At 36.5% G+C, this 17,351-nt stretch overlaps 1 protein-coding gene across 1 annotated transcript in view; it reads right to left on the bottom strand.

The window, feature by feature from the left end:
* Positions 1 to 17,351, bottom strand: part of COG5 (component of oligomeric golgi complex 5) — a 397,019-nt gene that overhangs the window by 308,843 nt on the left and 70,825 nt on the right. The window contains exon 6 of the mRNA XM_036918977.2: positions 12,581 to 12,701. Coding sequence (XP_036774872.2) covers positions 12,581 to 12,701 — 121 coding nt within the window. The remainder of the gene's footprint in view (positions 1 to 12,580; positions 12,702 to 17,351) is intronic.

Here is a 17,351-nt window from a genome sequence, read left to right as displayed (position 1 = left end):
CCTCCTCCTTCTATAAAATATCGGACTTGGAGATCCAAAGCTGCAGTGCTCTAAGAAGAGGCTGATACCATTTTTAAGGGACAGTCAGTAAACTAAGTTTGTATATCTGAGGCACAGCTTATATTCATTACGATACACTTCAGTTTTTAAAATTTAACATCAAAGCTTAGGTATACTTGAGAACTTTTGGCTTAAGAGTCCAAATGGAAAGCAAATCTTTTGGAACCACGAAATGGAAAAATCTGATACATTACTAGTTTTGAAAAACCTTCCACTAATTTGTTCTCAAACACTGATAAATGTTCCAACAGGAAGTGACAAATAGTAAGGTAAAATACAGAGTCCCATAAGCATTAACTGACCCTTTGGGATAAATCATACCTAGAAATGCTACTGTAACTTTGAAATGTATGAAAGCAATATAAAATTTACAAAAGCTAAGCTGCTTGATTTTGTTTTGATGTTATCCTGGTTTTTTTGACAACATGTGATGAAAGATAAAACCAATAAAACAGAATCATAAATACTATGTGGGTATCACCTGTTGAATACATATTTTAGTAGTAACATTAAAGTCAATTAGTTAAAAAGAAAAAGGGTTTATGTGTGTGTGATTTTAATATGTTTACCTCTACATCAGGCAAACCCATACCTAAGCATAAACCCATTATTCTGAACATTTGAATTTGAACACAGCATCACCCCCACCTGGTGGTAGCTGAATCCACTCACATATGTTAAGCAATTTAAAGGTCATCTAAATCAAACTACTTACTGAAAATGTTTTTCATCATATGATGATTAAAAATTCACATTGAGTTCCCTGTGTTAAATTTGTCACAAAAAACCTATGTATGTATTAAATACATTTAAGAAATCACCTCAGACCTAATTTAATACTGGAAAATGTTATAAGGCATATTTACAGTTTGAATAAGCTTGAAATAATACACACTTCTAAAATTTTCACCAACTACATCATCTTGCAGACATCTCAAAAAGCATTCAGTAATACTAATGCTCAGTAATTATCAGTCACCTATTATGTGGTTAATGTTATATAAATCTTACTTTCTCTCACACATAAATCAGAAATGTTTGCCTGAAGTAGTATTGTTTCATCAGATTGAGAAAATACCACAGTTACAGAAAGAACATTAGTGGATGAAAGAAATTTATTCTACCCTTTCCTTCTACAATAAATATCTCATAAAATGTTTCTATCATAAATTTGGTGCTAAGAATATTTTTTCATGATAAATGATATTAATTACCACTAACAAACCAACAAGTTTGCTTTAGCAAGTGGAATTAGTAGAAAATCATTCTAAAATTCAAGAAACTAAATACATGACGGAAATTTAGAGAACATTCAAAATTCCAATTCACATCTGGAATATAAATATAGTCAGCATTAAGATATAACTTTAATTGGAAGCAGAAACCTAATCAATTTTATTGCATCCTAATTGGAGAGAACTGTGTTAACATGAAACATAAAAGGATGAAATAAAAACTTAAAAGTCAAGGGATTGGCAGTAACCAAACAGAGCGGTCCCTATGACCCAAGACCATTATTCAGCACTCCAGGTAAAGTAGGCATCTTATTAATGAGAAGATGTAATAAGCATCTGGCTAATCAGTTTGTGCCAAACATCTGAATCATATAATAAGCTTTCCTTCATCTAAGTCAAATTTTACCATAGAAGTTCCTGTTTACAAATTTCTTTTTCCATTTAATCATATTAAAGACCAAAGAGAAAATTATATGCTCTCAGTCCAAAGAACAGCATATACCTCATTGCAAATTAGTGGATTACTGTTCTGGATTATAAACCAGTATCTTGTGAACTTGGTTAATACGAAAAAAAATGAACCATTAATGTGGATCTGCAGAATAGAGAAATTTCAGAAGACTGAGTTGTCATTAAAATTTGTGAGAGATCCAATCACTCCTACTCATGTATGAATCCCATATTTAACTTTACCCCAAAAGAAGTGAAAACAATGCCTGTAAGTAGGAAGATAAGTAATCATGAATCCTCACTGCATCAACTGAAGACTTTTTAACAAAAAGCTGTACTACTAAAGAAATCACCTACAGATCATCTCTTTTTTACTTCTGTTGCTAGTCTGATTGTTTTAGTTCTTAGTATATATTCTTGTAAGTCAAATTAATGCCTTCTCTAGAAAAATCAGGCAATACAAATATCCATAAACAATTATTAATTCTATTCTCACTGTTAGCAAAAGTTTCTAAGCCAGAAAAAGTGAGAAATAGACCCTGAATTGTGGCAAATTCACCAAAGTAAATATTGTTCCTTTGTAATCACGACTTTCAAAAATGTCTGATATACGCAGATGGACAGTGACTGTGAAGGGGTATGTGGGGGGGACTTGGTGAAGGGGGGAGCCTAGTAAACATAATGTTCTTCATGTAATTGTAGATTAATGATACCAAAATTAAAAAATTTTTTTTAAAAGTCTGATAAATTTTAAGATAATAATGAGAGCCATGTATAAAGAAAAAAAAGCTTCTTTCAAAAGTAAAAGTCATTTCTAATGTAAATAAGGAGAAATACAATGGAAAGAATTGAAATAAAATCACATAAGAGAGGAACTAGGTTCAAACAGTTTCCCCACAAGCCCAAGGAAACTAGTATAGTAGAACGATCTATCTAAATTCTAAGTAGTACAGATTTACATCTTCCATGTTCTCTCTCCACTTAAGTATTCTAATCCAATAATATTCAGCATAATTTTATCATTTGATAACACTGAAGCAAAGAGTACACTAAATTTCTCACCAATGACTGTGTGATGGGGGGGTCAAGGGACCTATCTTAAGGGAAGAATACCTGAGTATGTTCCATATGAGAAACTAGGTGCTAATGTGATAATGGAAACACAGCACTTTCTGGTTTCACCATTGAAGCTTCAATTTAAGAGGGAAAAAGCACAAATGCATTCCATGGAATAAGCAAACATGATTCAACCTGATCCAGAAATACTGACATTACAAGAACATTTTCGATATTTCTAATCCTGTTTCGAGCTTTCAGACACTAATTCAATTTAAAAAGAGCTGCTCCCTACGGTTCACAGTGACAGCTTAATGAGCTGTTCAAAGCATTTTGAAAAATATCAAATATATGATTTATGTAGGGACCCTACTTAGAGAGGGCTAACAATAATTTTAAAAGGAAGGTGGTAACATCATCAAAAAAATACATTTTTACATACATTATCTTACTAACATTTATAAAATATTACCAGTTTATAGTTAAGGTCCACTTAAATTTTCATCCAGTCTCCAGGCTCTTCTTGAAAAAAAAGCCATAAATCAATGTGAGACAATTTAATCCAGAAATCTACACTAGGTAGTTTTAATCACTACATAATACTTTAATCATTACATATTTTAATCATTACATAATAATCTACATGGAAAATTACAATGAGGAAATCTGCACTAAAATACTTCTGCTTATTCTCTATTGGTAAGATACAGTATGATTTTAATTCTTTTTTATTAAGGTATCATTGATATACACTCTTATGAAGGTTTCACAAGAAAAACAATGTGGTTACTACATTCACCCATATTATCGAGTCCCCCCATACCCAACTGCGGTCACTGTCCATCAGTGTAGTAAGATGCCACAGTCCCTGCTTGTCTCCTCTGTGCTACACTGTCTTCCCTGTGACCTCCCCTACACCATGTGTACTAATCGTAATACCCTTCAATCCCCTTCTCCCTCCCTCCCCACCCACCCTGCCCCACGCCTCCCCTTTGGTAACTGCTGGTCCCTTCTTGGAGTTGGTGAGTCTGCTGTTTTGTTCCTTCAGTTTTACCTTGTTGTTATACTCCACAAATGAGGGAAATCATTTGGTATTTGTCTTTCTCTGCATGACTTATTTCACTGAGTATAATACCCTCTAGCTCCATACATGTTGTTGCAAATGGTAGGATTTGTTTATTTCCTATGGCTGAATACTATTCCATTGTGTATATGTACCAGATCTTCTTTATCCATTCATCTACTGATGGACATTTAAGTTGCCTCCATATCTTGGCTATTGTAAACAGTGCTGTGATAAACATAGGGGTGCATATGTCTTTGTGAATCTGAGAATTGTTTTCTTCGGGTAAATTCCTAGGAGTGGAATTCGTGGGTCAAATGGTATTTCTATTTTTAGTTTTTTGAGGAACCTCCATATTGCTTTCCACAATGATTGAACTAGTTTACATTTCCACCAGCAGTGTAGGAGGGTTCCCCTTGATTTTAATTTTTATTTCCTTAATGCATAATGATATTGAGCAACTTATATGCATATTTGCCATCCACACTATGTTCTTTGGATAAGTGTCTGCCCAATTCTTTTGCCTATTTTTCAGTCGGGTTGTGTTCTTACCAAGGTCAGGGAGTTTCTTATACATTCTAGACAAAAGCCCTTCATCAAATACATACTTCTCAAATATTTTCTGTCTATGGCTCGTCTTTTCATTCTTTTAACAGTACCACTCAAAGAACAGAACTTTTAAATTTTAATGAAGTCTAATTTACCAATTTGTGTGTAATTCACACTATAACTGTATTGAATATGTATATTCATATACATCAATTTAGGAAGAATGAACATCTTAATAAACAATATTACATCTTTCTTCTCACAGACCAAGATTTATTTATCAATTTAGGTCTTTAATTGTACTCAATGATGTCCTATAGCTTTCAGCATACACACCATGTGCTATCTTCTATTAAATTCAACCCTAAGTATTTCATATTTTTGATGCTATTATAAGTGGTATTTTTTTATTTCAATTTCCAACTACTTGTTAATAGCAGAGTATATGGAAATACAACTAATTTTTGTATATTGATCTTGTATCCTGAAATCTTGCTAAACTCCTCTATTAGTTCTAGTAACTTTTTTTTGTAAACTCAGAACAACATACTAACACCTATTAAAATGGCTAAAATTAAGAAGACTGACTATAACAAATGTTGACAAGAAGTAGAGCAAGTGCAATTTTCATGTACTACTGGTAGGAATGTAAACTGCTACAACTACTTTGAAAACCACCATGGCAATTTCTTAAAAAGGTAAACATACATCTACCACATATGATCAACCCATTTCCAAGCCTACATGTTTATCAAAGAGAAATGAAAGTAAATGTCCATACAAAGACTTGTCATGAATGTTTATAGCAGTGGGCTTTATAATGGCCAAAAACTAGGAACTCAAACATCCATCAACAGGTGAATGGATAAAAATACAGTGTGATATACATACAATAGAACAGTACATAGCAAAAATGAAAAATAAGGGAATAAGCTATTGATACACACAATATGGATGAATCTCAAAATAATTTAGTTGACTAAAAGAAGCCAAACAAAAACACATACAAATTATATGATTTCATTTATATAAAATTCTTAAAGTGACAAGTATTCTACAGTGACAGAAAGCACTTCAGTAAATGACGAGGGATTACCAAGGGGCATGAGGAAACTTTTGAGGGTGATAGTTACGCTCACTATCTAATATTGGTGATGGTTTCATGTCAAAGGTTACCAAACTGTACATTTTCAATATATGTAGCTTACTATATGGCATTTAGAACTCAATTTTTAAAAAAGCACCAGTATGAGATAACTATTACTAAATACTAGACCTACATTTAAAACAGACATATAATTCACATACCATAAAATTCAACCTTCTAAAATGTACAATTCAGTGACTTTTTGTATATTGACAAGAATAGGCAACAGTACCACTAACAGACTCCAGAACATTTTCATCACCCCAAAGAGAAATCTGCACCCATTTGCAATCACTCCACATTCCCCGCCACCCAGTCCCTCGAATGTTTTTACTTTCTACACAACAATGTATTTCATCTGATTAATGCAATTCAAGCCTCAAGACCTTTCAAATTTAAAAGACTGGCTTTAAGTTCATTTCAAGGGCCTGTGGAGTAAACACTGCTGCTCTTCATCATTTTACTCTTTCTACTGAGAACCAGAACCATGCTGATACAGACATTGACAATTTCAGAGATGTTCCAATCATAGAAATATCATACAGTATACATGGGTAATTTTAATAGTGATTACTGAGGATTCAAGATGGTGGCGTGAGAAGTGAGACTGAGAACTCCTCCTAAAACCACATATAATACTAAAATATAGTTAATACACCTAATCCTAAAAGAGCAACAGGAAAGAAGGCTGCACCAGACAGCATACCCCTGGAGAACAGAGCAGACCTCACAAAACATGGTAACGTACCAAAGCCTTGATCCAGGGAACCCAATCCCTTCCCTCACCCCAGCTCACCGGAGGGAGGAAGAGAAATGGAGCAGGGAGTGGGTAGAAGCCTAGGACTGCTGAACACCCAGACTTGGAGATCTGCTTTGGGAGCACAAACCTACATTGCATGGTGCTCTGGAAATTAGTGGGATTGGAAAGCTAAGACAGGCAGAATATGTGAAGAGACTGAAATTCCAGCCATCCGTGGAAAACAGGGATCCACATACAGCTGCTCAGGAAAAAAGAAAGGCAGGCAGTCTGACAGGCTACCTAATAGCAAGAGACCTGCTAAAGGAGCAAGAATTGCACAGAGCTTGCTCCTCAGGAGAAAGGATAGGTGGACAAAATAGTCTGGGTGCACTCTACCCAGTAGATCGGGAAATTTCAGGGGCTTCAGGTGCTCCTTCCCTCTGGCTGGCTACTCAGCTCTGAGGCCCACCACCATGATACACAGCCAGCTGAGCCTTCCTCCTGGCCAGCCAGCACCAGCTCACAAACCGGCAGTCCCTTCCCTGGCATGAAGCCAGCCAGAGGGAGGACCCGCTATGGCAGCTACAGATACAAAGCACAGAGGCTTACAGCTGAGTGCTCAGCCCACTGACTCTGACACTGCAGCTGGGAAGCAGGAAACAGCACTTTCCTCCCACCAGGCACCAGCGCCACTAACCTGCGACCCCCAACATCACTCCAGTGGCTGAGCAGCTTCACAGACTAGAGCTCTGGGCACTAGAGGGCGCCACATACAAATACTAAAAGTTAAGGAAACTGGTTTAAACAAAAATCTCACAAACACCAGAAAAAATGCCAAATGAAACTGAACTTACCAATCTTCCTGAAAGAGAGTTCAAAATAAAAATCATACACATACTCATGGAGATACAGAAAAAATATTCAAGAACTCAGGGATGAATTCAAGACTGAGATTCAACTGTTAAGGAATTCAATATCAGAAATTAAAAATACAATGGAGGGACTTAGAACATACCAGATGCAGTACAGGAAACAGTAAATGGAATGGAAATTAGAGAAGAGAAATACAAAGGAGCTGAGGCACAGAGAGAAAAAAGGATCTCCAGGAACAAAGGACAACTGAGGGAACTGTGTGACCTACCCAAATGGAACAATATTTGCATTATAGGGGTACCAGAAGAAGAAGGGAGAGAAATAGGGTTAGAAAGTGTCTTTGAGGAGGTAATTGCTGAGAATGTCCCCAATCTGGAGAGGAGATAGTCTCTCAAACCATGGAGGTGCACAGATCTGACAACACAACTGACCCAAGGAAGACAACACCAAGTTATATAATAATTAAGATTGCAAAGATCAAGGATAAGGACAGACTTTTAAAAGCAGCTAGAAAGAGAAAAAAAAAATCGCATACAAAGGAAAACGCATAAGACTATCATCAGACTTCTCAACAGAAACATTACAGGCCAGAGGGAATGACATGATATATTTAATGCAAAGAAGTAGAAGGGCCTCAAACCAAGGATACTCTAACCAGCAAGATTATCATTTAAATTTGGAGGAGGGAATAAACAATTTTCAGAGAAGCAAAAGCAGAGAAAATTTACCTACCACAAACTGTCTCTACACGATATTTTGGAGGGACTGATATAGATGGAAGTATTTCTAAGACTAAATAGCTGTCACCATGGTAAATAAAACCACAGCAAAGAAAGTAGAAGTTAATTACTAAGCAGATGCAAAAGCAAATCAACTACCCTGAAAGTCAATTAACAGACAAAGAGTACAGAATATGATACCTAACATATAAAGAATGGAGGAGGAAGAAAAAGGAGGGAAAAAAAGAACCTTTAGGTTGTGTTTGTAATAGCAGAATAAGTGAGTTAAATTACAATGTTAGATAATAAGGGAATTAGCCTTGAACCTTTGGTAACCACAAATCTAAAGCCTGCAAGGGCAATAAGTACACAACTATTGATAACCACCTTAAATGTAAATGGTATGAATGCACCAATCAGAAGACATGGAGTCACTGAATGGATAAAAAAACAAGACCCATCTATATGTTGCCTACAAGAGACTCACTTCAAACCCAAAGACATATACAGACTGAAAGTAAATGGATGGAAAAAGATATTTCATGCAACTAATAGGGAGAAAAAAGCAGGAAATACAGTACTTGTATAAGATAAAATAGAAAACAGAACAAAGAAAGTAACAAGAGACAAAGAAGGATACTACATAATGATAAAGAGGTCACTCCAAGAAGAGGATATAAGAATCATGAATACCTATGCAACACAGGTTCACCTATATATACAAAACAAATATGAACAGAATTAAAGAGGAAAACAGTATGCAATGCATTCATTTTAGACTTCAACACACCACTCACTCCAAAGGACAGATCAAACAGACAGCAAATAAGTAAGGAGTCAGAGGCACAAAACAATGTATTAGAACAGATGGACCTAATGGACATCTACAGAAGACTGCATCCAAAAGGAACAAGATACACATTCTTCTCAAGTGCACATGAAACAATTTCAAGAATAGATCATATACCAGGCCACAAAAAGAGCTTCAGTATATTAAAAAAGACTGGAAGTGTAACAACAAGCCTCTCAGATCACAAAGGTATGAAACTAGAAATAAATTACACAACTAAAATGAAAAAGCCCACAAACCCATGGACCTTAATAACATGTTCCTAAATGATCAAAGGATCAATAAACAAATACAAACAGAGGTCAAGCCAATTTGGTACTGGCACAAGAACAGACCCATAGACCAATGGAACAGAATAGAGAGCCCTGATATAAACCCAACCATATATGGTCAAATAATATACAATAAAGGAGCCATGGACATACAATGGGGAAATGACAGCCTCTTCAACACTGGTGTTGGCAAAACTGGACAGCTACATGCAAGAGAATGAAACTGCATTATTGTCTAACCCCATACACAGAAGTAAACTCAAAATGAATCAAAGACCTGAATGTAAGTCATGAAACCATAAAACTCTTAAGCGAAAACATGGGCAAAAATCTACTGAATATAAACAGGAGCAACTTCTTCCTGAAAGCATGTCCTCAGGCAAGGAAACAAAATAAAAAATGAACAAATGGGAGTACATCACGCTAAAAAGCTTCTGTACAGCAAAAGACACCATCAGCAGAATAAAAATATATATGGGAGAATATATTTGTAAATGACATATCTGACAAGGGGTTAACATCCAAAATATATAAAGAACTCACACACCTCAACACCTAAAAAGCAAATAACCCTATTAAAAAAACGTGTGTAGGATCTGTACAGACATTTCTCCAAAGAAGAAATTCAGATGGCCAACAGACACATGAAAAGATCCTCCTCATTATTAATTATCAGGGAAATGCAAAATAAAACCACAATGAGATATCACCTCATACCAGTTAGGATGGCCAACATCGAAAAGACTAGGAACAACAAATGCTGGCAAGGATGTGGAGAAAGGGGAACCCTCCTACACTGCTGGTGGGAATGTTAGCTAGTTCAACCATTGTGGAAATAAATATGGAGGTTCCTCAAAAAGCTAAAAATAGAAATACCATTTGACCCACGAATTCCACTCCTAGGAATTTACCCAAAGAAAACAAGTTCTCAGATTCAGAAAGACAGATGCACCCCGACATTTATTGCGGCACTATTGACAATAGCCAAGATATGGAAGCAACCTAAGTGTCCATCAGTAGATGAAAGGATAAAGAAGAGGTAGTACATACACACAACGGAATATTTTTCAGCCATAAGAAGAAAACAAATCCTACCATTTGCAACAACATGTATGGAGCTAGAGGGTATTATGCTCAGTGAAATAAGTCAGGCAGAGAAAGACAAATACCAAATGATTTCCCTCATTTGTGGAGTACAACAACAAAGCAAAACTTAAGGAACAAAATAGCAGCAGACTCACTGACTCCAAGAAGGGACTAGTGGTTACCAAAGGGGAGGGGTGGGGTAGGGCAGGTGGGGAGAGAGGGAGAAGGGGATCGTGGGGTATCATGATTGGTGCACATGGTGTGTGTGGGGTCACAGGGAAGGCAGTGTAGGTCAGAGAAGACAAATAAATAGTGACTCTGTGGCATCTTACTACACTGATGGGACAGTGACTACAGTGGGTATGAGGCGGGGGGCACTCAATAATAAGGGTGAGTATAATAACCACACTGTTTTTCTTGTGAAACCTTCATAAGAGTGTATATCAATGATACCTTAATAAAAAAAATAAAATGCAAAAAAAAAATAGTGATTACTGAATTACTACTTCATTAAATATTAATTACAGATGTAGAAACTTTATCTTCCTCCTGGTTACTCCTCATTATCAATGTCTGGACTAGCCAAGAATGAACCACAGTGAATGAGGAATAGATGATGCTTTGCAAATTTTGAATAGCACAAAAACTCCAAAGCTTTAATATTTTAAATTAATACAATCCATTTTGAGATAATTCCATCATGAACTACACTTTCTCAACATCTCGCATCATTTAAAATTCATTATAAGGTAATGCAAAGCTTCACTGGAAGGATAACAGGTTTATACTCTGCAGTGCTCTAACTCAGAACACTTTGAATGATATTTTTATCTGTGTTTTAAAAAAAGAGGACATCATCAGTTTTATTATGTATCATCATTGCATCTGTTGTTTCTATAAGAGATGATAATCAAAATCTAGCAGTTTTTGATTATGGAAGAGTGTCAATGGGGACAAATACACATAATAAATTTTGGAATAATTTTTCTGTTTTTAATGATTCTATTATCCTACAGATTACTTGCAGAGTATAGAAATTAAATGTGATGAAACAAAATTAACAGCTGATACTAGGATTTTCACACTCCTATACTTAGCACATACTGTGAAAAAACACTCAAGCATTACTCACTGCTTAAATATAATTAACTTTTTATACAATATATTCCAAGCATACTAAATCACAACTTATATTCCCAATGATGTGCCTAAGCAATATACTTGAGCATTATCAATTGAAATGTTGAAGCATGACTTAAGGATATTACATTTCCTTAGTAAAAAATATGGAATATGCATTATAGCATGACTATGTAATTGAAATATCAAAGATAGGAAAATTCAAAAAGAACATGTAATGCACATTTGCTGATATTATTTTTGGCATAACTACTTCCAAAGCACATCACCAAGATTAAGCAGACTCTTGATATTTGAGATGGATATAATCAAAGACCTTCTGAACCTAAAAAAGTACAAATACCACCAAATACATTTACTTCAGGAAAATTACTGGTTACCTAATCAAAAGAATAAAACCACAGAGCCTCATGAAAATGCAGTTATTAAGTAGTTTTATGTACACTCAGTAGCTATTCAAAAATTTGCCTAAAAAATTGTAAACCTGCTTTATCATGGACCCTGTACCTTGTTAACTGTCAAAACCATCAATGTTTCAACCCTTGAATGTCAGAGCTGGCTCTAAATGTTTGAGAAAGCATGAACAAATTAAGAAATGCATCCAATAATTCTTTGAGGCATAATGTCAACATTGTATTTGTCACCTAAAACACAGCATTTCTCCTGGCTATTTCTCCTAGAGAAATGAAAACTAGTTCATATAAAAACCTGTATACAAATATTTGTATTAGCTCTATTAATAATCACCAAAAACTGGAAACAATACAAATTTCCCTTAACCAGTAAATCAATAAACAAACTGTGGTACAACCATGCACGGTATACCAGCAAACACAAAGTAACAATCTATGATATGTATCAAAACTTGGATAAATCTCAGTGGTATTATGCTGAGTACAAGAAGCCAGCCTCAAAAGGTTATATACTTTATGATTCCATTTATGACATTCTCCAAATGCAAAATTACAGTTATGGAGAACTAATCAGTGGTTGGCAAGATCAGAGGTAGGGGAGTTAGATGTCATTATTAAGTGATAGCATGGGGGATTTTGGGGGATGAGGGAACTATTCTGTGTCATGGCAGTTACAGGAATCTATACATGTGTTAAAATTCACAAGCCTGTATACCAAAAAAAAAAGGCTAATTTCACAAAATGATAATTTAAAAATAAACAGCATTTCTAAAATACCAGCTAATTTTATTCAACCATTTTGAAAAGTGAAAGTGTTCTATACAGCCAATTATTACATAAATTAATTTATTTGAATTATGATGACAAAAGTCAACAAGTGACTGAAAATTTTTAACTCCACTAACTTTTTAACCAAAAAAGGACCTACCAAGTTCATTGAGACTCTGAGCGGCTTTTGTTATCTCTCTGCTTCCCCCCTGTAGTTGTCCCTGGAGTCTCTTACTGAGATGCAAGATGCGAATTATTCTCCGAAGCAAATCACAGGCAACCTGTGCAAACATCACATTAAAAAAGTATAGTTAATCCATGAAGTTTTATTATTATTATGTGAATCTGTCCATTCCTTCCAGATGCTAAAGATTATTCATATCTTGTTTTCTCCCAAACAGGAACCTAAATAATCACATATTTTAAAAGGCATAACTTTACAACAGACTCCAATTTACTCCAAATGGAAAGAATTTGGTTTTGAGGTGCTGTGAAACCCAGGTACTCTTCTCCTCAGTCTTAGACCAGTTTTCTTCTCTAGGCCAGTAGTTCTCAGTCTTGACTTCATATTAAATCCAAATGGCAGGTTTAAAAAGTTCCAGCACCCAGACCATAGCCCTAGCCAATTAAATCGGAATCTCAAGGGGTGGGAACAAAGCATCAGTTTCTTTGTTTTTTTTATATCCTCAGGTTGTGCCAATGTGCAACCAAAGCTGACAACACTGGGCTAGGGCTGCCTAGATTCCTACCACTGCCTCCTACTGTTCCCAAACCGGTTTCTCTTTTCCAAGTCCCTAGTGGAAGAGACTTAAAACTTCTCCCAATTTCACCATGCCTTAAAGAATAAGCATGCTCTATTTGAATTTTCCTAATGTTTTTTCATCACTCATTACAAATTATAAAAGAAAAAGTTATTATAACAAGAAAAATGTTACATATATATTAGCTCCTGTTCCCTTTTGTTACCTGATCATACTGGGTCTTTAATACAGAAAGACTCATGTGTTTCAGGTTACTTTATTACAAAAGCTGGATCCAGAACAATTGCCTGAGGGAAAGTGAGGAGAAAGGTAACAGATGGAATAACAGATATACAGTGACCTCCAGCTTCAGTAATGATAATGAAGAAAAAAGAGAAGAGTTTATGCTACTGCATCACCACCACCATTGAATGGCCCTGAACCTGGCTGAGAAGCAAGAACATCTCCCTTCTGAGGAGTAAATCCTATCTAGTGGCAATAAAGCCAGAAAGCACTGGAAAGCACTAGAAAGCACTGGAAAGACATGGCTCCTGAGGTTTCAGCTATAAACATTTTTTTCTGAGTGAAACATGAACATATACATGAGAGCCACTCCCACCCACACTCATGTACCCACAAGTCACAACATGCATACACACATACACACAAACATAAACATATAATCAAATGTACAAAGTTTACAAACATATATAAGTCAAAGGCAGCCAACTACTGTATTAAACATACTTACCTGACTGCTTTCCTGAGTAACTATAGTATGGGGTACTTAAAATAAAGAATGCCAAACAAGAACTTCCCCCTGGAAATTGGAAGGTTTGGACATTTTTATCTTTCAATTAAATTTTCTTTCTTTTTTGACTAGTCAATATAAGCACATGATTCAAAAATCAAAAAATTAAAAAAGATAAAAAGTCACCCTCATCTCTCCACATCTCAACTCTGTGCTTTCCAAAAACCACCACTGTTACCAGTTTCTTGCTTGCCAGAATAGCATTTTGAGACAAAGCATTTGGAATGCAGACTCCCTAGAAACCATTTATCTGGGATTATAAATACATCATGAGAAGAAATACCACACCTTACATTAGTGTAATCATCAAGAATTGGCCTCCTAAAATTTCCTAATACCTACCCAATAAAGGATAATGCCCCCAACTTGAAATCTTTGAGTTTATTTCCAATGCTTCTTTTTTTAACCATACTACATCTGTCACCCAATCTTTTTTTTCTATTATGGTATCATTGCTATACAATCTTATGAAGGTTTCACATGAGCAACATTGTGGTTACTACATTCACCCATATTATCAAGTCTTCCCCACATCCCATTGTAGTCACTGTCTATCAGCATAGTAAGATGCTATAGAGTCACTACTTGTCTTCTCTGTGCTATATAGCCTTCCCTGTGACCCCCCTCTACCTGCCCTTTAATCCCCTGCTCCCTCCCTCCCCAACCCCTTCCCTTTGGTAACTGCTAGTCTCTTCTTGGAGTCTGTGAGACTATTGCTGTTTTGTTCCTTCAGTTTTGCTTTGCTGTTAATACTCCACAAATGAGTGAAATAATGTGATACTTGTCTTTCTCTGCCTGGCTTATTTCACTGAGCATAATACTCTCTAGCTCTATCCATGTTGTTGCAAATGGTAGGATTTGTTTATTTCTTATGGCTGAATAGTATTCCATTGTGTATATGTACCACCTCTTCTTTATCCATTCACCTACTGATGGACACTTAGGTTGCTTCCGTATCTTGGCTATTGTAAATAGTGCCACAATAAACATAGGGGTGCATATGTCTCTTTAAATCTGGGATCTTGTTTTTCTCTGGGTAAATTCCTAGGAGTGGAATTCCTGGGTCAAATGGTATTTCTATTTTTAGTTTTTTGAGGAACCTCCATATTGCTTTCCACAATGGTTGAATTAATTTACATTCCCACTAACAGTGTAGAAAGGTTCCCCTTCCTCTGCATCCTTACCAGCATTTGTTGTTCCTTGTCTTTTGGATGTTGGCCATCCTAACTGGTGTGAGTCCAGCACCCTTTTTAATAAACTTCAGTGGCTCTCTACTAACATTATGTTCAGTCTCCTCAGAATAGCACTTAACAAAATCCTCAGTCAACAAGTCTTAGATAATCTATAAGGCATCAACTCTCATCATTTCCTAACTCAGCTGCCTCCACTCCAATCAATGTCCTTTCCTTCATTTAATTAGACTTTTATTATCAAATGTAATACATATTATTCAGCACTAAAAAGAAATAAGCTATCAAGTCATACAAAACATAACTTAAATGCATATTAGTAAGTGAAAGAAGCCAATCTGAAAAGGGTACATACTGTATGATTCCAACAATATGACATTCTGTGAAAAGGAAAACTATGGAGACAGTAAAAAGGTCAGTGGTTGCCAGGGGTTAGGAATATGAATAGGCAGAGCAGAGGACTTTTAGGGCACTGAAAATACTCTGTATGAAGTTACGATGATGGGTATATGTCACTACACATTTGTCTAAACCCATAAAACATACACCAAGAGTGAACCTTATGGGACTTTGAGTGTCAGTGAGGTCCATCATTGGTAACAAGCATACCATCTGGTGGGGGATGTTGATTAAAGGGAAGGACACACATGTGTGGGGGCAAAGGGGACAGAGGAAAATCCTGTAGCTGCCCCTAATTTTGCTATGGACCTAAAACTGTTCTAAAAAGCTAAGTTTTAAAAATATAGAGTCTTTTTTTAAAAGCACATACAGAAATTATAGTCAAATTAACTCAGAACCACCATACACAGCAAGAAACAGAACGATGTCAGCCACTACAGAAGCCCTCCACATTTGTTCTACCAATCATGAACCCCTCTAACTATCCCATTTCCCCCATCCCAACAAAAAGAAGCCACTATTTTGGGTTTTGTGGGAATCACTTTCTTACTTTTATTTATTGTTTTATTACTGAAGTGTACATACCTAATTGTTTAAATTTGCTGCCTTTAAATATTACCAATTCCCTTACCATCTCATTTTATTTCTTTGCAGTCTATTGAACATAGAATCACCTGTCTTACGGTTCCCACAGACTGGGTTTCACTGATTCCATTCCTGTAGTGCAGTTTAACATGTTTCTCTGTCTTCTGTATTTCCTGTACTCTAGCAATTGATGTAGGCAGCTTCATCAGATTCAGGTTTAAAATTTTTGGCAAGATTATTCACTAGGTGGTGGTGTTATTTATAACACACATATGATTTTCTCTTTTTGTGCTGTTAGCAGCCACTGATGATGTCCAAATCCACTAAAATATAATGATTGCAAGATGGTGAGAGCCAATTCTATCACTTTGACTTTATTTGCTAGCATATAAAATTTTTCTATAAAAAACTTTACCTCAAGGGGGAGGAAGATGGCGGCATGAGTAGAGCAGCGGAAATCTCCTCCCAAAACCACATATATCTATGAAAATATAACAAAGACAACCCTTCCTAGAATAAAGACCAGAGGACACAGGAAAATATCCAGACCACATCCGCACCTGAGAGAACCCAGTACCTCACGAAGGGGGTAAGATACAAGCCCCGGCCCGAAGGGAGCCGAGCACCCATCCCCCCAAATCCCGGCGGGAGAAGAATAGGCAGACCAGGAGGGAGACGGAGCCCAGGACTGCCGAACACCCAGGCCCAGCCATCCGGGCCAGAGTGCACACACAGTACGTGCCCAGGGGGCCCTGGATACTAGGAAAACAGGGCAGCAAGAACAGGGAGCGGGCACCGGAGGACAAGCGCCGGAGGACATAAGAAAAGCGCGTGAGCAATTTTTTGTTTTGTTTTGTTTTGTTTTGGCGAGTGCTCCTTGGAGGTCTTAAAGGGATAGGGACCCCAATACTAGGAAAACAGGGCAGCAAGACCAGTGAGCAGATGCCTGAGGCTGGCGCCGGAGAATAAAGAAAAACGAGCGGCCACCTTTTTTTTTTTTTTAATTTAAAATTTTTCTTTTTTTTTTTTTTTGGTGGTCGTTGTTTTGTTTTGGCGGGTGCTTTTTGGAAGTCTTAAAGGGGCAGGGCGGGACACTTAATCCAGAGGTAGGGAATCCGGGGATCTCTGGGCACCCTAACCCCTGGGCTGCAGGGAGAAGGGAGGCCCCTTACGGAGATAAATAGCCTCCCAGCCGCTCCCGTTCCA

This window comes from Manis pentadactyla, chromosome 7 (genome assembly GCF_030020395.1).
Source record: "Manis pentadactyla isolate mManPen7 chromosome 7, mManPen7.hap1, whole genome shotgun sequence".
NCBI classification, from domain to species: Eukaryota; Metazoa; Chordata; class Mammalia; order Pholidota; family Manidae; genus Manis; species Manis pentadactyla.
The sequence above is the reverse complement of the archived record's forward strand: the minus strand, read 5'-3'. Positions and strand labels throughout refer to the sequence as shown.